Source organism: Triturus cristatus, chromosome 5_1 (genome assembly GCF_964204655.1).
Source record: "Triturus cristatus chromosome 5_1, aTriCri1.1, whole genome shotgun sequence".
In the NCBI taxonomy this organism is placed as follows: domain Eukaryota; kingdom Metazoa; phylum Chordata; class Amphibia; order Caudata; family Salamandridae; genus Triturus; species Triturus cristatus.
Window position 1 is genome coordinate 126,738,379 of NC_140587.1, and position 23,822 is coordinate 126,762,200.

Here is a 23,822-nt window from a genome sequence, read left to right on the forward strand (position 1 = left end):
TTTATTGCAGTTTTGGCGTGGGGTGCTATCCTGTCTCTCCAAGGTTTTGGGGTAGGATGTTTCACGATCTCCGTGCTTAACTATGCTTTACATTACCGACGAGATCAGAGGTAATAGATACAAAAGGCACTTGCTATTTCTAGGGCTTACCCTGGCTAAGCACGACATCGCAAAGGCTTGGAAAGCTACTTCCCCGCCCTCTATTGGGGCATGGAAACAGGGCCTTGATTTCTCCATGGGGCTGGAAATTCCGATTTTTAAGGCACGGGATGCCCCCAGAAGCACCCAAAAATATGGAAGCGGTGGGCCGATTATAGAGGTCTATATCTTGAACCTATCTTCCCGGCAATATGTATTGATGATTTGTCATGAAGATCCAAAGTTGGTTATGCGCACTGTGACCAAGTCTATTTATACTAATTTACAACGATTGGAGTAAATATCTGATAATGATTACATGGACATTGCGACACTGTTGTTCTTTGTTTGTAATGTTCACCTTTGTTTGATTCAGTCCTGTATATCCTAATTTTCTCGAAGACTGTATTTGAAAACGTTGACATCTCTACCAATGCCATGTTATACATATGATGTTTTGGCCTGGGTCCGCCTGTGCTCATTTTGCCTGCCAACAATAAAATCTGTTGTGAAAAAAAAAAACTAAAGTGCGTAGTGATGCAGCGCTAAAACCCAGGTAACGGGGAAACAACCCGTACCAGTATCTTCCCTGCGTCACAGACCTAACATCACACTAACTCATTCACACATGCAGTCATTGGTGGGGCCCATAACACCAACACTCACACGTTACTTCCACAAAATATACATTAACGCCCTTTCGCCTACAGATCTTTAATCCTAAACATCAAGGCACTCCTCCCACTTCGGTCAATGGACCAAATAAGTTGTATTGGTTGATGGTGATTTAGAACCAGCTGAAACACATTTAGGACTCCAGAATCTGCCCCTTAAATGAAACTCACAACTCCTGAATTCTCGTTAATCAATAATTGTTTATCTAAATTTCATAATGATTGAAATCGCATTTGTCTAATCAAAGTATTGAAAAGTTTATCAAATTTTTAGTAAAACGCAGAACGTCATATTTACCTAATCTGGCTATTTGGAGTCCTCTAATTCATTAGCTCTGCATAATCAAATTTGCAGTCAATCGTCCAAAAGCAGGCCAAATCTCAAAAGTTCTCTGCTCAGCACGCTATAGTCCCAGAGATAGGCAAAGGACCAAAGACGTGCAAGCATCTATCATTGTCCATAGACTTAAGAAAGGTTTGCAGCATCCGGACCCTCTAAGATTCAGGAAAACGCAGCGCCCTCTCTATTCTACTACGCATTTTGATAATAAAATGAAGCAAAGATTATACAAATTAAAAATTTAGGACAGTCATGATTGGCTGGTTGAGATCGTCCGATGTCAGATTGTTAGGTTTTCAGTTCAGTTCGAGGGGTGAGGTCACAAGTTGGTTCAGAAGTCAGCTCGTTCCGGTTTATTGTGAGGTCGATTGTTCTCGGTCTTGGCTGATTTCCCACTGTCCTTGTTCGGGTACATGGTGAACATAGGTCATGACGAGGTTTAGGAGATTTCTTTGCGCAAGCGCAGTTCACTCCGCGCCTCGTGGGACAGTGGCCACTTCGTCGTGTAGCGTCAGTGGCCATCTTTGATTTAGGCCCAAACGCCAACTTAAGCGAAACAAACACAAAAGAGTAATTAATACATAGAAATAATAAATCTAATGTTATCCCTTACTAATCCCTCTATGTGCTTGTATTTATCTAGCGTATAGCAACATTTAAAACAATTATATTCACCCTTTTGGTCCTCCTCCTGGGCAACATTACAAAACATTACAAAAGCAACATATATCATGCAGTATTCTATTTACTACATATACTACTGTTAGTATGCGTACCGATTTTAGTCATAAAGGTTATTTAGCCATGCAAAATGCAAATCCCACGTGTAATTCGAACATTAATAATGTTGGTTAATAAACATGCAAACTCATTTAATAATATTATAGTTAATAGATTATATAATTAGTATTATCATGCAGAATGGGGGAGGTATACAACATTTTGTACTACTCGCTCCATTAATACCCCCTTTGGCGATTTTATCACCACACCATTAAAATTTTGTATCAATTTGTCAAGAAAGCTAAATGAATTCTTTGTTTTGATTCACATCTCTGTTTCCCCAATTTCTTCTCTTTTTACTGTTCTATACATACTGTCTTTCATTTCTTCTAATTCTACTTCTTCAATTCCCAATTTCTTCTCTTTTTGCTGTTCTATACATACTGTCTTTCATTTCTTCTAATTCTACTTCTTCAAACTCTCTCTCTTGTTTCTTATTCTGTCTTCTTTTCAACTTTTCTCTTTTTAACTTTTTCTGTATTTTCTTTCTTTTATGACATAAACATCCTAATCTTAAAATTAATACTATAAAAATCACACATGTTAATGGAAATAGGATTCTACCTATAAATGTACCACCTAAATTCAACAGGAAATCTTTAATAGAAGAAAGTTTCTTCCCAATCCTTTCCCAAACACTTTCAACCTCCATTGGTGTTCATGCAATTCAGTTATATTTCTGATGTAGATCTTTAGATCTTTACTTTCGTCCGGAATGTAAGTACAACAATGTTGAACTTTCAGCATTCCACAGACTCCACCCTCTTTTGCCAATATTATATCAAGGGCAAGTTGATTTTGCATTACCATGGCACGCATGGCAACCATTTCAGTATTTACCAATAAAAATCCTCCAGCGGTGCTTGTTGACAAGCGATCCACTACTGTCGATAGTTTTCTAATTTTGTGTGCATTCAGAGATATTCCCACTGCTGGTATCAATGCTCCAAAAATGTCTCCCACAATTTCTGACCAAGATTCTCTTTTTCTACGTGTTAGTAGACTACCTAACTTATGTACACCATCTTTTCCTCTTCCCATGTGGAATATCTTTGGGAAAACTAGACCTACATAACATGTGCCATACCAATGATCTGGCAATCGATAATATGCCTTGTTCCCGCAGATAAAATATAACCCAGGAAAAACTGGATCATTTCCTCCTTTAAATCCCCATCCACCCATGATTTGGTATGTATCATGGCACTCACTGTTACCTGCAAAGTAATTATCATATGCAGTTTGATTCATTCTAATACACAACTTCCCTTTCTGAGGCCAATCTAAAGCCATAGTTGGACTAGCTTCTCCCTTCAAGTGTTTTTCCATCACAACATCCCAGACTGTCTTTTCCTCTTTTCCCTCAGATGTTTTCTTTTGCTTTTTCAATCTCCTTTCTTCAACTATATCCAAGAACGTCCTTTCCTCTTTCTTTAAACTGCAAGTCAAATTATTTCTAAATATATATTCTAATGTTAGTTCTTTAGTTTCTAAGAAAAATTCACCTAACACCTTTGCAGACTTTACTTTATTCAATTTGTTAATTGCAGGTACTTGTGAAAATATATTATCTACATCTGAAAAATAATATTCTAATTTCCCTATTTTGTAAAACAGACTAGCTATTAGACTACATGTTATTCTATAGGTTACTGGAAGGTGATGGTAGGTCACTCCCTCCGATACAGATGTAGGTAGCTGCATGCACACGTAGCAGTCCCTCACATCCATTATCTTTACATATTCATACAGTAGTTTCGAAAACACATTGTTAGAGAAGTCATTTATGGACCTATCTTTATGTAGATAATTCCTATCTATTTTAGTCGGATATACTTTCTGAATCTTTTCTATATTAGTTTTATTCTCACTATGTCCTTCTATTGTTTCTATGGCAATCTTAAATGATATCATCAAAGCTAATACACTCCATAGAAGCATTAATAATCCTGTACAACAACAACACATTTTAAACCATCGTTTTAGAAATACACATTTAGCTTTTCTACTTTCTATGTTTGCCATTTTCGTAAAATTATCAGTGTCTTTTGACTTAGCATCTTCTACTTCACAACTAGTTTTGTCTAACCCAAGGCTCTAAGCATCTACTTGGATCTATCAGTTATGTCTTTTCCTGTATTCTATTTTCTTTCCATTAGCAGCACTTTTTGTCTTGTTCAGTTTGGCATTTGATCCTCTTTCACTTTTCTCTCATAATCTTGATACGGAACTTCCTGAACATCCGTCTCTTCTCCAATATCGGACAAGATAACTCTCAGGATTTCCGATTCTTCGTCTTCCTCAACCACTTCCGGTACAGTCACCTCTGGATTTTCTTGGCTATCCGCCTCTTCTTTTATTTCAGGCAGGGCCACATACGACCATTCTGGCGACTTATACTTCTGGTTGGGCTTTCTCGTTCTTCTGTATTCCTCTGCAGTAGTTATTTTCTCATTTTTCCTGACTTGATACTTCATTCACCTGCTCTGCTCTTGGTGAATTCACTCATGTCAGTCGATATCTTAATCTCTTTATCTTGTTTGGCCAGATTTCATCTCTCGCTGATCTTTTCGATTTATTTCTTTTATCATTCTTTTCAGCTCTCCATGCTCTTTTTCTCAAGACTCGACCTTCTGGTACTTCTTCATCACTTTCCTCTGATTCTGTTTCAACTTGCTTTTTGCTTTCAGCTGTTCTTCTTTCCACCACTTCTTTTATTTTCCCTACTTCTGTCCCTCCTCGTGGTTCTTGCTCACAATCTTCCTGCTGACTAATTGTCCCTTCCTCTAACTGGATGTTCGAATTCCCTACAACTCCTCAGGGGTCTTCCGCAAGAATCTTTCCCTCTCTTTCTATATCTGGCACCTGTTCATCTACTTTTGTTATTTCAGGTGGAATTTCTCTCAGCTTTTCATCAGGAACTTCCTTATCAACAATTTCTTTGATTGTCTCTTCACTGCTTTTCTCTTTTCTCCAATGTACCTGTGTTTGTTCAGTCTCTGAGTCTGAGCTGGTATCAGAAATCTGTAATTTTCTTCTCAATGAATATTTTCTGGGGCAACGATCAAACTTGGTTCTGACTCCCCCCTTTCAGGATTTTCTCTTGTTCTTGTTTCTTCAGCATCCGATTCAGAACTAGTCTCTGACTCCTCAAAATATTCTCCTTCTTTGTTATCCACTGGATTTGGGATTCTCAGTGTGTAACTAGCATGAATCCAGTTCTTGATCCCAGCACACTTCACAGCTGTTGTTGTAGCCAAAATCACTTGCCGTGGTTTTCCCCAACGTGGGACCAGACAGTTCCTTCTTCTGTGTACTTTGATTCTCACCCAGTCTCCTGGGCTCAGAGCATGAGCTTGCTTCTTTTCAAGGGTGGTGGCATCCGATCCAACCTGATGAAACACAGAATGAAGTGCGTCAGCCAGCCCCTTACAGTAATCCAACACTAAGTCATCAGTTATAGGCAACAGCTTGTTGACTGGTATGAATACATGACGCATTGCTCTTCCCATGATAATTTCATGGGGGCTCAAACCTGTGTTCCTATCTGGAATAGATCTAATAGTCATGAGTACTAGAGGCAAGACATCCGGCCATTTCAAACCTGTGGCTAAACACATTTATCCCAATCGGTTTTTAATGGTGCCATTCATTTGTTCCACCACACCAGAAGCCTCTGGGCGATAGGCACAATGTAGTTTCTGTTGTACATTCAATGCTTCACAAATCAATTTCATGATCTCATTATGGAAATGCTTTCCTCTATCTGACTCAATAGTAACTGGGAACCCGAATCTAGGGATGAATTCCCTCAAAAGCAGTTTTGCTACTGTGATTCCATCACTCCTTCTTATGGGGTATGCTTCTACCCATCTAGAAAACAATCAGACCATTACTAGAACATACCTCAACCTGTTACAGGGAGGCATTTTAATGAAATCAATCTGTATTCTGGTGAAAGGCCCTCCTTCTCTACCTATCGTTCCTAGACTTACCACTGTTTTCCTTCCAGGATTGAACTGCTGACATATAAGGCATCTTTGACAAAGGCTCTCAGCTACAAGTCTAAATTTTGCATTGTACCATGTTTGCTTGAAGGACCTAATCATCGCGTCTCTCCCTATGTGTCCTTGTCCATGATACATCCGTGCCATGGCAGACACCATGCTATCAGGCATGACTGGTCTTCCATCTCGATAAACCCACACATGATCTGTTTCTCTTGGTGCACATCCTGCTTTTACCCACTGTCTCATTTCCTCATCTCCTGCTTCTTCCTGCAATTGCCTTACTTCTTCCCAGGTACTCATAATGTTAGTAAACAGTAGGGGGCAAGAATTAATTTCCCTTTCTTTCGCCCTGTTGATCGAGTTCTGATTGCGAGAACAATATTGAGCCATATCGTTGGCATACTTATTACCAACTGCGACATAATCTCCTATCTGAACGTGGGCAGCACACTTCACAACGGCCAATTGCTTAGGCAGCTGTATCGCCTCAAGCAACTTCCCAACCACTTCAGCATTCTTTATAAGAGTTCCACTTGAAGTCAGAAATCCTCTCTGCAGCCATATCTGGCCGAAATCATGCACAACACCAAAGCCATACTGACTATCAGTTATTACAGTCACTCTCACATTCTTTCCCAACTTGCATGCTCTAGTTAAGGCTACAAGTTCAGCAACCTGGGCTGATTTTACTCCCTTCAGGTAAGATGCTTCCATTACTGCTGCAACCGTACATACTGCATAAGCTGCACTTAGAATTCCTTTGTCTGTTCTCAAGCATGACCCGTCCACAAACATCACAAAGTCGCTTTCTGACAAAGGTACATCTTTTATATCAGGACGTGGTTTGGTACAAAAATCGAGTACATCCAAACAATCATGATCCACTTCGTCCCTGACTTCAACATTCTCAGCATCAGGCAGTAATGTTGAAGGATTCACATTCAAGCATCTCACAAGGCTCACATTCATTGCACCTAATATGACCTATTCATATTTAGTCAGCGGACTATGTGTCATGAACCGAGTGTGGCTCCTGGTTAAAAGGATTGCCACATCAAGAGGTACAAACACTCGCACAGGATATCCCATCACAATTCCTTCACTCTGTTTCAGACTCTTACAAGTAGCAGCTACTGCTTTCAAACAACCTGGCAACGCTACAGCTACACGGTCTAGCATAGCTGAAAAGTATGCAATTGGTCTTCTCAATTTTCCATGTTTCTGTATTAATACCGAGAGTGCACATCCATTCCTCTCTGCAATACAGCTCGAACTCCCTCTCATAATTATGCATTCCTAATGCTGGCGCTTCACACAAACTGTGTCTCAATTTTTTAAAAGCTGCTAGTTCTTCCCTATTTAAGTCAATGGGGTCTTTTACATCACTTCTCGTCAGTCGTACCAAAGGTTTTGCGATCAGGGAAAAGTTACTTATCCACTGACGACAATATCCAACCATGCCAAGAAACATTCTCACCTCTCTTTGCGTCATTGAAGGTCTCATTCCTTTTATTATCTTGATCCTGTCTGTAGTTATCTTTCTTAGTCCTTTTTCAATTTTGTGTCCTAAATATTGTACTTCTTTCTGACAAAATTGCAATTTCGATGGAGATACCATAAGTCCTCCATCTGCCAAGTGATTTAGCAATGCTATGGTGTCCATTACACAAGTTTCTCGATTCTTTGACGCCACAAGTAGGTCGTCAATATATTGTATTAACACTGAATTCTCAGGCATTTCTAAGTCTTCTAGCGATTTTTTTCAATATCTGATTAAATATCGAGGGGCTTTCTGTATACCCCTGTGGGACTCGGCACCAAGCCAAAGTTTGCCAAAATGGAACGCAAAAATTTGTTGGCTATCATGATGCAACGAGATGGAAAAGAAAGCATGGCATAGATCAATCACTGTATACCATTCTGCATCATGTGGAATCTGATACAAAATCACAGATGGATTTGGTACAATAGGACAACATGACACAACAATTTTGTTTATCTTTCTCAAATCTTGCACTATCCTGAACTTTCCATTGGGCTTTTTCAGTCCCATAATTGGTGAATTACATGGGCTACTCATTATTTCTCTCAAGATACCTTGTTTCACCATTTTCTCGATTATGGGAGTAACTCCTTCAATTATCTCGGGTGTCAATTTATATTGAGGAACATTTGGGTAACTTATTCCTTCCTTCTCTGTTATTTTTACTGGATCCACATTTCTCATTAGTCCTACGTCTTCTCCCGTGAAATCCCAGACTTCTGCTTTCACTGTCTGTTTCAATTCTTTTGGTAGTTCGTCAGGGTTGAATACAGCAAAGGCTTCAGTAATCTCAGTTTCCATATTAGCCATAGTCATTTTATACAGTATGTCTTCATCAGGGGTCTCAAATGCTATACCATCAGGGGTACAAAATATGGTGCAATTCATTTTGCACAGTAAGTCTCTACCTAACAAATTTACAGGACTTGAATCACATACAGTGCATTTTAGAAAATTTCCCTATATTAACTTTTACTGGTTCTGTGAGATACGTTTTGATCTGTCTGTTGGATACTCCAACCACTTGGATTGTTTCATCCGAGAGAGGAAGATTCTTAACATCAGCTGATCTAACAGTTGATCGAGTAGCACCAGTATCTACTAGGAAAGTAATATTGTCATCATTTACCTTTCCATCCACAAAAGGGCCGGTCTGGTCTACTTCTAGAGTTGCGCCAAGTACGCACTCTTCTCCCTCCCTTTGGCACCGTCAATAACCTTCCTCTGACTCACTCTCATCGCGTTGTAGCCAATACTGCGAAACAGCGCTGGCGCGCGGCAGCTTTGTTTGCTGTTCTTCGTTGTAGAATCCTGTCTCATTACTGTATTTCCGTGAATTTACGCTCTGTGGACAAGGCGGTTTTGGCACCTGATTCTGTTGGGTAACAACCTGCTGCTGTCGCTGCGGTTGACCACTCACCTCTTTCTGCACCTGCGGATTCAATGATGCATTATCATTATTAGTATTAGGGGGAAACTTACACTTGGATTTCCAGTGCCCTATTCTTCCGCAATTATGACATGGCCATTTCTTTTTGGCTTCTTCTATATTGAATTGTCCCTTTCCTTTTCCTACATTATATTTAGGTTTTGGTCCTGCACTATTTGCTTGTTCAATCAACTGAGCTTCCTGTCTTTCTGCCACTTTTACTTTTGCCCACATAGCCTTTTCTTTTAATTTATGCTGCTTGGCCTCAATTTCATCACTAAAATACTTTGCATGTCTTAGTACTTCATCTGTTTTCTTATTTTGCCAATCCACTGTATGCTGTTTTATCATCTCACTAATTTCAGGATGTAGACCATATACAAATCTGTATACAAAATGACTCAAATCTTTTTCACTCAAACTTTCGTCACCACTAAACTGTTTAAAGGCAAGGATTAACCTTTCGTAGTACGCATGCACTGACTCCTTAGTTTCCTGATGAGTTCGGTCTATTTTTACCCAATCAGTCTCTTTGGGAGGTACTTTGTTTTTCAGAAAGGTGATTACTTGTTCATATTTTTTCATCACCTCCGGATCAGGGGCACCTGTCTTTGGATCTCTAGGGTATTCTTGTGTAGGCCAATTGATCATAATTTTACACTCTGTCCATAAATCTGCTGGTACTATTATGTCAAATAGACTATTTAGATCAATCCACAAAACTTTCAATAATTTTACAAACCTGTCCACTTGCCTATACCACTCGACTGGCTTTTCGCGTAGTCGAGGGAAATCATTTGTAAATAACAAAATATCTTGCCTAGTCCAAGGGACATGTACATATCCTCCTCCTGGAATTTCTCTCATAGGGCATTCTGTCACTATCTTTTCTTTTTCTCTTACGGGGAAAGCTGCAAACGTTCTCTCTGAGGCATCATCTCGTTTTCGGTACCACCTACTTCTCCATTTATCCACATCTCCCCATTTTCTTAACAAAATGATTATGTCTTTAATCTGGATTATACGTCCTGTGGTGTTCAGATTTTCAATATCTTTCTCAGTAAAGTCTACTTAATATGATGGTTGTAAAGCTTTTACCTTTTTAATGTCTATACCCTTTTCATTCGCCGTTTCCTCTAGTCTTTTGTCTAGATTCTTTGCTCTCCAAGTTATACTTTTGCACAAAAATAATAATTCTTCATCCTGATATGTTTTTAACTTCTCTGTGGGGATAGTCCCTACTATTAACTCTTCCAAATCTCTGTAAGCTCCTCAACCATTCGCTTAATTCTTCTGAAGTAGGACCTACTGGTTTTTCCTCATCACCTCGTTCTGAGTCTCTTGGAGTTTCTGATATGGAATCTGTAGTCATTATCAGTCTTTCAACTAAACCTGGATTTGCTGTCAAATTTTTAGGCGTACTCTGTTCTGATGTACTTACTGTTTGTCTCCATGGATTTTCTTCTGAATTTATCCTTGGCCTCTCTGTCTGTTTATTACTGTTATAAGGGACTGTTAGACCATGCTCATTATCCTTTTGTTTATCAAAAATAGGCATTACAGGACCTATGGCTACGGGAACAGTCATGGTTTCTACGTTTTTAGTCAATTCCCTAATCTTTTCAGTTAACTCTAAAGTGTTTTTTGCTAATTCTGCTGAATTTTCACTACTCACCTTACTATCCTGTTTCCTCTCTATTTCTCTGAAGGAATTATTTCTCCCTAACTCTTGGGGTACTGGTTCAATCTTAATGTTTCGCAAAGTCTCTCTCATTGGGGCACTTGGTGTCAACATGTCAGAATCTGGTTGATACGGGGATGGATTTTTATAAAACATGTCGTCAAGAACATCATCCTCTGATTCATGCACTCCATACCCACCTGACTCTATATTATGTCTCTTTTCTGTACATTTTCTTCCACTAACTTCTTCAACATGTCTCACAGGAAACAACCAGCAGTCATATTTGCGTTTCGCCATCTCCTCATTCTATCATCATGATTCTCCTGTCCATGTGATCTACCAAACATGTATCTATACCTTCCGCCACTCCTCTGTTGTTCTCTCTCATGCATCTCATCTTCCCATTCTGTCAGTGCTTCAAACTGTGTTGGTCTAGGTCTCGGTTCTCGATTCATCATTCTTTCTCTCAAATTTCTCAAAACCGCTAAATTAAATGAACCATGTTCTGGAAATGCCAAAACTCCCATCATCTTTTGTATATTGTGCCCAATTGTCCAACCAAATACAAGTATGGTATCCGTATTTCGCAACCATAAAGGATGCGGGCGATTTCGGTGGAGGAAGCAACTGTCCCTCTCTAGTCACAATTGGTTTGTCCTTTTTAAATAAACTCTTGATTTTTCCAAACCAGGACTTTTTCTCCTTTTCTGATGGATTGTAATACATAATTTTGTCTTCCGTGTATCGCTAGATTTTCCCTACAACTATTCTCCTGTTCTTAGCCAATCGTAGCGCGACTCACACTAACGCACCAATCAGGAGCGTCTATGTCACTTCTGTAATTCTCTAATCCCAGTGCGACTCACACTAACGCACCAATCAGGAGCGTCTACGTCACCCTGTAATTCTCCACTCCTAGCGCGGCGTACACTAACGCACCAATCAGGAGCGTCTATGTTTCTTACTGACTAGCCAATCCCAGCGCGGTCTTTCTGACGTCAGCTTTTCTTGCTACTCCTGCTTCTGCTGACCCCTCCTTTACAAAAAATTTCTCGGTAACCTCTTTACGTTCTTTTAACTTACAAATCTGTTAGCAACGACATAAAAACACCACCATTATCTGTTTCGCTAACCAAAGTATAGTTAATACCCTTTCTTACAAGAATTCCGTCTTTCCCGAGAGCAGCGCTTACCTCTGCCCTACTACGGAATCGTTACTTCCGTTGATAAAGTAGCACATCCCTCTACTTCACCCTTCTGGCAAGCATCAGCTAACCGTTTCTCCAGAATTAGGACACCTAGTTAGAGACCCAATGCTCCTGAGAAATAAAACCAGAGTTTCACAATTAACCTGAATGCCTTTTCATTCACGCACTTTCACACGGAAAATATAGTACATTCACACAGAATTCTGTCTTTCCTGAGAGCAGCGAACAGTCTGCCCTACTACAGAATTATAACACTCGTTAATAAAGTAGCACTTCCCTCTACTTTATCCTTCTATCAAGCTTAGGGAACACCTATTACCTTTCCAGTGATAAGCGTAATCAGAGTGCCTTTTGGACTCCTGGTACCTAAGACCAAAATTTCACGGGTGACCTTCGCTACCATACATTTCTCTCATACAGAAAATGTCTCTAGTGGCAACACACGACGATGCTACCAAATCGAACCCAGAAAATGCGTCGTGCAACTCCAATCAACACACGTTTTCCATGTGTACCTACAGGGCAACAACAATTTCGTCTTTCCCGAGAGCAGCGCTTACCTCTGCTCAACTACGGAACCATTACAAACTTCCGACTTCCTACATCCCAGAAGCCGTCAAACATAGAACTCAACGCAACTCAACATAGAGTGTTAATACATAAACCAATACTTTCCCACAATCAATCAATAAGCAATTTACAAGCAATTATCACCAAACCAAAACAATAAAAACCATCATCTTGCTACCAGAAAAACTGATGCAGCGCTAAAACCCAGGTGACGGGGACACAACCCGTACTAGTATCTTCCCTGCATCACAGACCTAACATCGCACTAACTCATTCACACATGCAGTCATTGGTGGGGCCCATAACACCAACACTCACATGTTACTTCCACACCGGTCTGTACACAGAGGAGGAATGAATGATTCAAGCGCCAGACATGTGAGGGGAACACCTTATAACCTGGAAGAAAAAGTCATTTACACAATATACATTAACGCCCTTTCGCCTACAGATCCTTAATCCTAAACATCAAGGCACTCCTCCCACTTCGGTCAATGGACCAAATTATTTGGATTGGTTGATGGTGATTTAGAACCAGCTAAAACACATTTAAGACTCCAGAATCTGCCCCTTAAATGAAACTCACAACTCCTGAATTCTCGTAAATCAATAATTGTTTATCTAAATTTCATAATGATTGAATTCGCATTTGTCTCATCAAAGTATTGGAAAGTTTATCAAATTTTTAGTAAAACGCAGACCGTCATATTTACCTATTCTGGCTATTTGGATTCCTCTAATTCATTGGCTCTGCATAATCAAATTTGCAGTCAATCGTCCAAAAGCAGGCCAAATCTCAAAAGTTCTCTGCTCAGCACGCTATATTCCCAAAGATAGGCAAAGGACCAAACACGTGCAAGCATCTATCATTGTCCATAGACTTAAGAAAGGTTTGCAGTCATCAGATGATCGAGCAGCATCCGGACCCTCTAAGATTCAGGAAAACGCAGCGCCCTCTCTATTCTACTACGCATTTTTATAATAAAATTGTTCTCGGTCTTGGCTGATTTCCCACTGTGTCCTTGTTCGGGTACATTGTGAACATAGGTCATGATGAGGTTTAGGAGATTTCTTTGCGCAAGTGCATTTTACCCCACGCCTCGTGGGACAGTGGCCACTTCGTCGTGTAGCTTCAGTGGCCATCTTTGATTTAAGCCCAAACGCCAACTTAAGCGAAACAAACACAAAAGAGTAATTAATACATAGAAATAATAAATCTAATGTTAACCCCTTACTAATCCCCCTATCTGCTTATATTTATCTAGCGTATAGCAACATTTAAAACAATGATATTCACCCTTTTGGTCCTCCTCCTGGGCAACATTACAAACATTACAAAAGCAACATATATCATGCAGTATTCTATTTACTACATATACTACTGTTAGTGTGCGTACGGATTTTAGTCATAAAGGTTATTTAGCCATGCAAAATGCAAATCCCACGTGTAATTCGAACATTAATAATGTTGGTTATTAAACATGCAAACTCATTTAATAATATTATAGTTAATAGATTATATAATTAGCATTTTCATGCAGAATGGGGGAGGTATACAAAATGTTGTACTACCCGCTCCATCAGTAGCATGCCTTTAAAATTAAACACAGCAGAGCAGGCAAAATAAAGTACATAGCAGAGTACATGACACCTGTCTAACTGGAAAATAGTGGTGACATTAGGAGAAGCAGGCGCAGGCAGACCGTGTATGACAATTCCAAAGATATTTTTGCCCCTTTCTGCTTCTACTCACATGCTCAATTCCAATCTATTGGTCACATGTGTCTCTCCTGCTGGCATTATTTTGTTTGTTAACCAGTGTCATTTCCAAACATTCCCATCCTTCCAAGCAGCCTTTGCAGTTTGTTTGTTCTCTAAAAAGATAATACAAACAGTGTCTGATTCTTATGTAGAAGTCACTATGCACTGTATATCATTATCTCAGTATTTTGGGTTCTTGTTGGATCTGAATATCATTGACAGAAAGCTTCTATAAGATCTGTTTATCCAAGTCCTATCCTTCCTTAGGTCACAAAATGTTATTTTGAAGATGGATACCTGGACTCCAAGGTATACCTTCTGGAGGACCTGTCGTGTGACCACACCATTCACGGGCCTGCCATAATCATCGACAAGAACAGGTAATATGAATCTTTTGAGGCATCGGGATCTCTAGACCCCAGAGATGGGCGTGAAACACATTTCATAGATAAAGTAGAATCTTTAGAACCTTTGCTCTAACATCCCATTCATCTGTATTCACCTAATCTATTCATATCCGAGTCATGCGACTCCTCTCGATGACAGTTTGAGGAGTTACGGGCATATCACCTTGAGCCAGCCCTGCAAGCTTTCTCCCGTCAGTCTTTCATGTGTGGTATGTGGGAGAGATTTACTCATCATCATGAAACTTTAAGTTTGTGAAAATTCAGAACTTTCTGAACTTGGCTAAGATGAACTGCTCTCCTAATACCAGGGCTTCAATAAAAGGTTGAGTATGAGGTTCGCCTTCCCCTGACAGGGGTGCCATAAAGACTTATTAGAAGTAATTGACGGTCACCAAAGCTGGGATGACAAATGACAGACAGGAAATTGAAATAGGATGAAAACCAGTGCATAGAGCAGGAGTGTCCAGCGTAGGTGCTGCAGGCCCAGAGCCATGTTATATTACCAGGATATTCAAATAAGATACATTTACATACAGTTTATCTAAATGGAATGTAGTTATATAATTAGTGGCCTTTCTGAATGTCTAGCTTGGATCAGGTCCTCCTGGATAGACATTGCTGACCTTGAATAGAGCTGTTCAGAAGCCCCTAGCTAGGTACTATGGGAATTTGTTTTCAATTTTTAGATCTGTTACGCTTCATCACCGCGACCAGTGGAAATTCAGTTTTTTACGAAGGGTAGAATCCTAGGTGGTATACCTGATAGTTTTCCTGGCCCTGAAAATGGGTTTTGCCTGGAAAGGGCTGTGTGCCCGTTCTAGTACATGTTCTGTTTACATACTGGTGAAAAAGAAAAACGAAAAATCGGTTCAGAAATATATTTTTTCCAACTGTACTAAGAAAGGTGGGTCCCCGTAACAACACAGTGCTGGGTGTGGATGGCTAAGTGCATATGAAATATATTCTGTTGCATGTTCAGGCTTCTTACTTCGACTGGGTTTACTGAGATCGCTGAATATAAACATGAAACATAAACATGAATAATTCATAATAAGCCATGTGAAGAAAAGGAGGTTCACCTGAGACGGGCTGGACTGTCACTATAGGATGGATGCAACAGTTTTTGTAGGCCAGCTCCTTCTCCCAGACTTCTCGAACAATAAGAGGATATTCCTATTCCTGCCCCCCTGAAAAAGCATTCCAAACGAAAGCAGGGCTTTAGTGGCCGGTAGAGCCAGCTATGGAGGGCTCTAAAGCTATTAAAACATTCCGCTCCCAGAAAGTTCTAATTTGTAAAACAAAGGCCTCACGGAGCTTAAGGGGTTAAAATCCCCTCGGGCTCTGTAAGGCCTTTGTTCACAGCAACAGCTGTGAAGAAACATTGGAATGTTGGCGCTCCGGGCTTCTAGCGTGCATTATAAGCCTGGAACACTCTATTGTTTTCAATGGAGCGCTAAACATTCCAGTGTTCTAATATGGATTACAATGTTGTCTTTGCCTTCCATAAGGGCTGCCGTGAAGCTGAGTCAAAACCATTCAGCTCTGTCTATTACCAGCCAGTAATTACTAGAGAAAACCTTGTCTCAAAACGCCACCTCCTAAAACAATCCATGTGCAATTGTCATATTGATCTGAAGACTTTGCACAATCGATCAACGTCAGGCAGGGCCTGCTAATACTCAGAGGGTGTCTTTCCCTTCAGAGGCCCTGACTGCACTATCATGCCAAACCAGCTGCCTGCTCCGGACATCATTCACATAGGCAAACTTTCCTTTATCTGGCCATTTGTGAGAGAACATGGTGGGAGAAACCCCCTGTGTGGAACCGATGGATGAATAATCTAACTGGGGCTTCGTCAGCCACTTCTCCCGCCTTCAGTTTTTTCTGGTTTCAAAATTGCTTCATTGAGAGCTGCCATAAAGCGGAAATCAGATTGTTGAGCACACTTCACAATACCCAAGACCAATTCCCGGAATTCACTTCTAAATTTCTAAAATTATGATGATAACTTCAGTTGTCAAGCCTTTGGCCACAAGCTGACCAGGACCACTCTAAGCCTTTATTTTGAACTTGTTCTACCTCCATTAAGCTCTCATGGACAACATAGTGCATTACATACCTTAATCCTATAAGTATATTAGGTCTTTTTTTAATCTCCTTTGCTTCTGATGTCACCCTTACACCTTTTAGCTGTTGTTACATTTTCCTTTGTCTGTATTTTAAGGGTTTTAGCTATTGACTCTATCGCAATCTGCTTCTTCATTCCTGTACTGCTAGGGCATGCCAGCCAATAGAAAGTCAAATAGTCCCTTAGGAGGAATTTGCTGCGCTTCTTGTGAGTAGCAGGGTTTCAGCGCACTGGCACTTGAGTGCAATTCCTCTTACCTGGACGCTACGCTGCTGAACGGGGGCAGGCTGCAGAACCCTACACCCACGGGACTGCGAGGACCACGGAGCACTGCGCCCCTTTGATTGTGCTCACCTGGCTCCTCTTCCCGCCTTGGATTCCACTTCGCAAGCAGCGCCTCGCGGCCCCCGCTGCGCGGGGGGCGCTTGCCGGCCTCAACCTTTAAATCTCGGCTGGTGCTCATTGTGTGTGCGACTCTTGGGTGCTCCCCCTCTTACCTGGACGCTACGCTGCTGAACGGGGGCAGGCTGCAGAACCCTACACCCACGGGACTGCGAGGACCACGGAGCACTGCGCCCCTTTGATTGTGCTCACCTGGCTCCTCTTCCCGCCTTGGATTCCACTTCGCACGCAGCGCCTCGCGGCCCCCGCTGCGCGGGGGCCGCTCGCCGGCCTCAACCTTTAAATCTCGGCTCGTGCTCATTGTGTGTGCGACTCTTGGGTGCTCCCCCTCTTACCTGGACGCTACGCTGCTGAACGGGGGCAGGCTGCAGAACCCTACACCCACGGGACTGCGAGGACCACGGAGCACTGCGCTCCTTTGATTGTACTCACCTGGCTCCTCTTCCCGCCTTGGATTCCACTTCGCACGCAGCGCCTCGCGGCCCCCGCTGCGCGGGGGCCGCTCGCCGGCCTCAACCTTTAAATCTCGGCTGGTGCTCATTGTGTGTGCGTCTCTTGGGTGCTCCCCCTCTTACCTGGACGCTACGCTGCTGAACGTGGGCAGGCTGCAGAACCCTACACCAACGGGACTGCGAGGACCACGGAGCACTGCGCTCCTTTGATTGTGCTCACCTGTCTCCTCTTCCCGCTCACGCCCCGACTCCGCCCCACACTTAAATTCGAACAGGGCCAAGCGCGCTAGCGGTACGCGCGCGGTACGAAGCTCGGGGCGAAGACCGGGCCGTTTGTGGCCGTTCGTGGACGGAGGCGGACGGGACAGGCCAGTATCCTTAATTGGGGCTATTGTTCTCACAACATAAACTTTAGTCCTACATCAGGTTATCTGTCTCGGAATCGACATCCACACCCTACCTGTTGAATATAGAGATGTCGTCCTTGAGGTCTGGCAGGAAGTTAGTGCGGAATAGCACTGGGGGTTGTGTTTCGGGAACTTTGGATAATTTTATCACTAGAGCTGCCCGGGTCCTTGAGCATGAAATAGTTTTAACCGAAAAAAGATTGTCTTTGGAATTGTCTTCTAAAAGATCATCTTTGGGCAACCTTATGACAGTTTCTTCCCCTGATTTTAGGTTACCCCAACCTACCCCTGACCATTATGATAGCACTGAGCTAGGTTTAGAGGCATGCTCAGCAACTGGTTTACCGGATAACTCTCTAGTTACATTAAATGGCTCTGTTCCTCCTGGGTTGCCTTCAACTGTTTTAGATACCCATTTACAGCCCCCTACTGTCTCGACTGGCACCATTAATTCGACACTGGGTGCCACGCCACAGCCAACCCAGGGGATGAACATACGCAGGGGTGTGCATTCTAAGGGTAATTGTGTCAAAGACACCAAAACGTCCAAAATCACCAATCCCTGTCTTGTTTCCCACTCCCTCACGTCACACAATACCCCTGTTGTTGATGTGAGTCCTGTGTCTATCCCCCTCCCTGCATCCTTGTCTATTTCACCCCCTTCGTCTGCTGATCACGTTGAGCCTTTGGAACAGTTACTCAAGTCCTTTTTCCTACCATTATATGAGAAAGTCAATCGACTTTCCCACTCACTTGAAAAACTAGAGGCAATGATGCATACCAACTTGGCTATAATAGAGAAGCACTCTGCGTCTCTACCGACATCCGGGATCACACTAACTCCTGATACAGCTGCTGTGGTCGAGGTCGCTCCCAATGGTACTATCCCAACGATTGGAGTTCTCTCTGACCCTCCAGCCCCCAATGCCCTTATCTCGAACATCCCCCACCAGTCACCTTGTACCACTTCCCATCACGTCTCAGATAGTAATGTAAACATCAATAGAAACAATTCCATCATTAGGCATTCTATTGTTGAGGGTGCTGGTTCTTTACTAAAACTTCCTCGTATCAACCTTCCGCCTGAGTCTCACCCATACACTGCTATTCTGGTGGGTGTTCCAAGTCTCCCGCAGGATAAGACTGAGTCTCACTGCGAGCTAAAAAATAAGGTCATTTACTGGTTAAATCGTAATAGGCCATTGCCTGCCTCATCCTGCGCAGAAATTCTGACTGTTCGCAGGGTGTGTTGGCTGGGCAGCGGGGTTAAGAGAGTAGATGGGGACTGTGTGCTTGTCAACTTCAGAGACCCTAGGGTGGTGAGTTATTTATGTTCCCATCCTAACACCACGGGTGCCTCTGGAATTTTTGCCACGGATTTGTCTTATTTTTACCCCCCCGCCCCATTTTCGCAGTTTAATGCTTGGCCATCTGGCTGGGAGAGGGTAACTAGGGGACCTCGCAGAGCGCAGGGTTTGGATTTTCATCTTCCTCTATTCAACCCATATGCCCCACTGAGTAATTTGGATGGGGTTGATTGACCATCTTGCATCCCCCGCCGGGTGGGCCTTGAATCTGGGGCCCTTGGTGGCCCCGTTCTTCATAGGCCCATCGGCCGGGGTAAACCTGCAAGTAACTACACGGACTCGGGCCTCCATTCCCTAGTTTTTCTTGTGTTTTTCACCTTGTCCCTCTCAACAAATCCCACGTTCTACCCGCAGACTTGGAGAGTTCCCACGCACTCTCGCCTTGCGCCCCTACCATCACTAACCCTTTAGGTACCGAGCTGGTTCTTGATGGCGGTGAGTTGCCTACAGTCCCTCCTTCTCCTGCATGTATCACTCCAAGCACCCCTGTGATTAAGACTGTGGTTTCTGATAGCGTTGAATCTCTTTCTGTGGATCCTACCTCTCCTCGTACCGTGACGCCCTTGGTTTCCCCCTGTTCCCATGTCCTTACCTTGGCTTCCTGGAATATTGCGGGACTTCGTGGCAGGCTAGCCAGTGAGGACTGGTCTGCCTGGGTGTCTTCTCACGATATCCTGGCTTTCCAGGAAACATGGACTGTCGACCCCATTTTTTATCCTGGGTATGTGAATTTTTATAAGGGGGCTATTAGCAACCAAAGAGGCCGCCCCTTCGGAGGTCTCTGCTTTTGGGTTAGGCAAACCCTGAAGTACAGCTTAACTGAAACGCCCATTGACAATCCCGATCTCTTGATTATTTCCCTGTATTGTACTGATGAACCCCCTACCCTGTTAATAAATGTATATAATCGGGGTCTTCCAGGAGGTCGTGGAACTAACACTTTCTTACAATTGGATGAGTTTCTGGAGACCGTTGACCCTAGTACCAATGTCGTAATTATAGGTGATCTTAACTGTTGTTTTGAGCCATTGTACCCCGAATGCGATTCCCTGACCATTGAAGTTGATAATACTTGGAATATTCCCCCCCTTGCCCTCACACCCATCAAACGATGGAGTGAATCCGCTGTCCAGTGGACGAGTTTATGCCTGGAACGTGGATTTAGGGCTGCTAATGGTCGAACCCTTTCGGATATGTCTGGTAATGTGACTTTTTCCGATGGTCGAGGCCGTAGTAGCCGAATCGACTACGCCCTATTAAAAGTGGAGTATTGGCATACCTTGGGCGATATGTTGGTCTCTGAGCGTATCGAGAGTGACCACAACCCCCTGGTTCTGACACTCCTGCTCTCTCCCCAGCTCAGAAGCACTCAATCTGAGATACTGACTGCTAATGCCATCTTAACTAATAATCACCGCAGAGTGCGCTGGGAAAAGGTTGCCCTCGATAGCGCATTACTTTCAGAGATTGCTCTTAACCCCTTCAGTGCCCATGACGAGCTGGACTCGTCATGGGCCGCGGTTGCGCTGTGCCCATGACGAGTCCAGCTCGTCATAGACCCCGCCCGCTAATGCAACGGCCGGCACAGGGCGGGGAAAGGGGCGGGCACTGAAGGGGTTAAAGTCTCCTCAGCGTTGGTAGATTTACAGTCCCTTAGGCTCGACAACGCTGATGTTGTCGATTCCACTAATATACACGTTAATTTATTCTCGGACTTAAAGTCCCTTTTTTCTAAACCTCGTAGGGCCACGACATCTAAGTTCCCCAAACAAAGCTCCTGGTGTAATAAGAACTGCCGAGATTCTTATAATAATCTGAAAGCAGCTATTGTCACTAAGGATCAGGCCATTATTAGATCTGCGAGAAAACTCTACACCAGGGCTAAAGTCCAGGCGAAGCGTGACTGGGATAACGACCATTGGAGTGACTTACTGGCAGCCAGTAAACTTAGGAATTCAACCTTGTTCTGGCATACCTTGAAGTGGGGTAATACATCTAACTCACAGCTCCCCTCCAACAATGTCTCTCCGGATAACTGGGTATCCCATTATGAATCCCAGTTTTCTGATGCTAACTTGGCTATTACACCTATCCAACCACCTAGTTGGGACTCGCCTACGCCTTCTAACCTCGAGTTTGACATCAAAGAGGTTAAGATGGCATTATCAAAGGTCCCTAGTGGTAAGGCACCAGGTATCGATTGTGTCCCTGCGGACCTTTTTAAATCCGATCCTGGTAACTGGGCTCCTTACATCGCCCTCCTGGCCAATGCACTAGTTAAGGGGGCTTCCATCCCTGACTCATGGAAGGGCGCAGAGATCCTGCCCATTTTTAAAAAAGGCGACCGCTCGTGCCCGGGCAACTATCGCCCCATTAGTCTTATTGACTCTGTCCAAAAAATCGTTGCAAGAATGATTTTGGCAAGGATCCAGCTATGGGCCGAGCAGGATGATATTATCTCGCCCTTACAGGCCGGTTTTAGATCCTGCATTAGTACCATTGACCAGGCATTTAAATTCCAACTAATTGTCTGGAAAACGGTCTATCTCTGCAGTGGTTCAATTTATGCAGCTTTCGTAGACCTTCGGTCGGCATTTGATTTGGTCAATAGGACCAAACTTTGGGGCGAATTAGCGGAGCTTGGGTTGTCCCCGGACCTCTTAAACATCATAATCAGGTTACATGAAAATAACTTCGCCCAAGTTCGATGGGGTAATCAAGGGCAGGTGACCGATAAATTTAATGTTAACAGAGGTGTCAGACAAGGGTGCGTCCTCGCACCTACATTATTCCTACTATTTATCAATAGAGTTGTCCAATATTTCTCTAATAAACCTACTGATGCCCCTATGTTAGGCGGTTCCAAAATACCGCTCCTTATGTTTGCTGATGACACCCTACTCCTTTCACAAACTTTGTCCGGGCTGCAGTCGGCCTTGAATGTATTTTCTTCTTTTTGTTCCGACTATGACCTGTCAGTTAACATCTCAAAAACCAAATATATGGTTTTTAACAAAGGGAAACCTGTGAAGGGCCAGGTGTCTATGAACAACGACGTTTTGGAACGTACAAATGTCATGACCTACTTGGGTGTTGTATTTGAAAATAAGTTGAACTGGAGGCCCCAAATCGACGTTCTTTCTCTTAAATTTGCCCAACTATCGGGTAGCTTGATCAAGGAACAAAAACAATCCCAGTCGAAAATGATAGGTCCACCCATCAAAATTTTCGAAGCTAGGATCACTTCGGCAGTTTTGTATGGTGCTGAACTCTGGGGTTTCACTGACCTTTCTCCCCTGGTCAAAGCTCAAAGCTAATTTTTTAGAAAGTTAACGGGACTCCCCAGCTCAACCCCAGTGAAACCGCTTTTGTTAGACCTTGGACGTCATTCCTTTGACGACATTGCCAGGTTTAAACCTCTGGCCTTCTGGAGGAGATTATGAACAGTCCCCGAATTGGGTTCTTATGCTAAAGCTTTTATGGATGTTCGCTGCATTTTGGGGGCGGGTGACATCCCTTGGTGTAAGCATGTTAGATTATTATTGGACTCAATGGGTTTAGGCATACTGTGGACTGACCCAGTTAACTCTTTTCCACCCAAAAAATGCTTCAAAATCCTTTACTGGTCTATGATTTCCCAAAAACACATCTTATCTGTCTCCCCTGAGTCATTGTCTGGCAGGTTTTTTGGATATAAACAAGCCCCTGCTTTTGAAGAATATTGGGACACAATCTCCAGGCCTAGCGATAGGAAACTTTACCACCAATTCAGGGTGGGTTCTTTACCTACCAATTCATTCACAAAAAAATGGAAGGCTGGTTCATGTGATACCTGTAGGTGGTGTTCCGATTGTGTCGACTCAGTTGGTCACATATTTTTTGCCTGCCCGGCATACGTTGCTCCTCGGGCCAAATGGCTTAAACCTTTATGTCAAAATATGGGTACCCGGCAGAGTTTTGTAGCCCTTAACATTTTGCGCTTCGACACTAGTGAATGTGTTGTAATCGCTGTGGCAAAATTCCTAGGCTGGGTATGGATGATCCGAAATAGGAATTAACAGTTTACTTGAGTGATGTTGTGATTACCATCCCTACCTCTGTGTTTCAAGGTATTTGTCTCTTCTTCTGTATTGCTGAAACTGTATTTTTTAATTATGACTGTAAAATGTCTTTCATGATGAAATTTTATCGAAATAAAGACCAAATGAAATGAAATGAGTGCAATTCATAAACCCTCTAAATTCTCTTTCACTTCTTTCCTGCCCTTTATTGTTGTATTCTGGTACCAGCAAAGTCAGTTCCCCCAATTCTACTTCCTGCTTCTCACCTAGTGTCACTTCCTCCCTCTCCACTTCCTGTCTCTGTTCAGGTGCCATGTCACGCTCCTGTGCCTCATTCTGTCCAGATCCATCTCACACCCATAAGCTTGATGTTACTCTCTGCAGCACCACTTCATAAATGTGGCATCAGTGTGTTGCGGTGCACCTCACGCCTTTCATCTTTCTCTTACCCTCTCCAG

General features: G+C 42.8%; 1 protein-coding gene across 5 annotated transcripts in view; it reads left to right on the forward strand.

The window, feature by feature from the left end:
• Window positions 1–23,822, forward strand: part of OPLAH (5-oxoprolinase, ATP-hydrolysing) — a 443,349-nt gene that overhangs the window by 305,834 nt on the left and 113,693 nt on the right. For all 5 annotated transcript variants that reach the window (XM_085604553.1, XM_085604550.1, XM_085604552.1 and 2 more), the window contains exon 15: window positions 14,408–14,520. In XM_085604553.1, coding sequence (XP_085460679.1) covers window positions 14,408–14,520 — 113 coding nt within the window. The remainder of the gene's footprint in view (window positions 1–14,407; window positions 14,521–23,822) is intronic.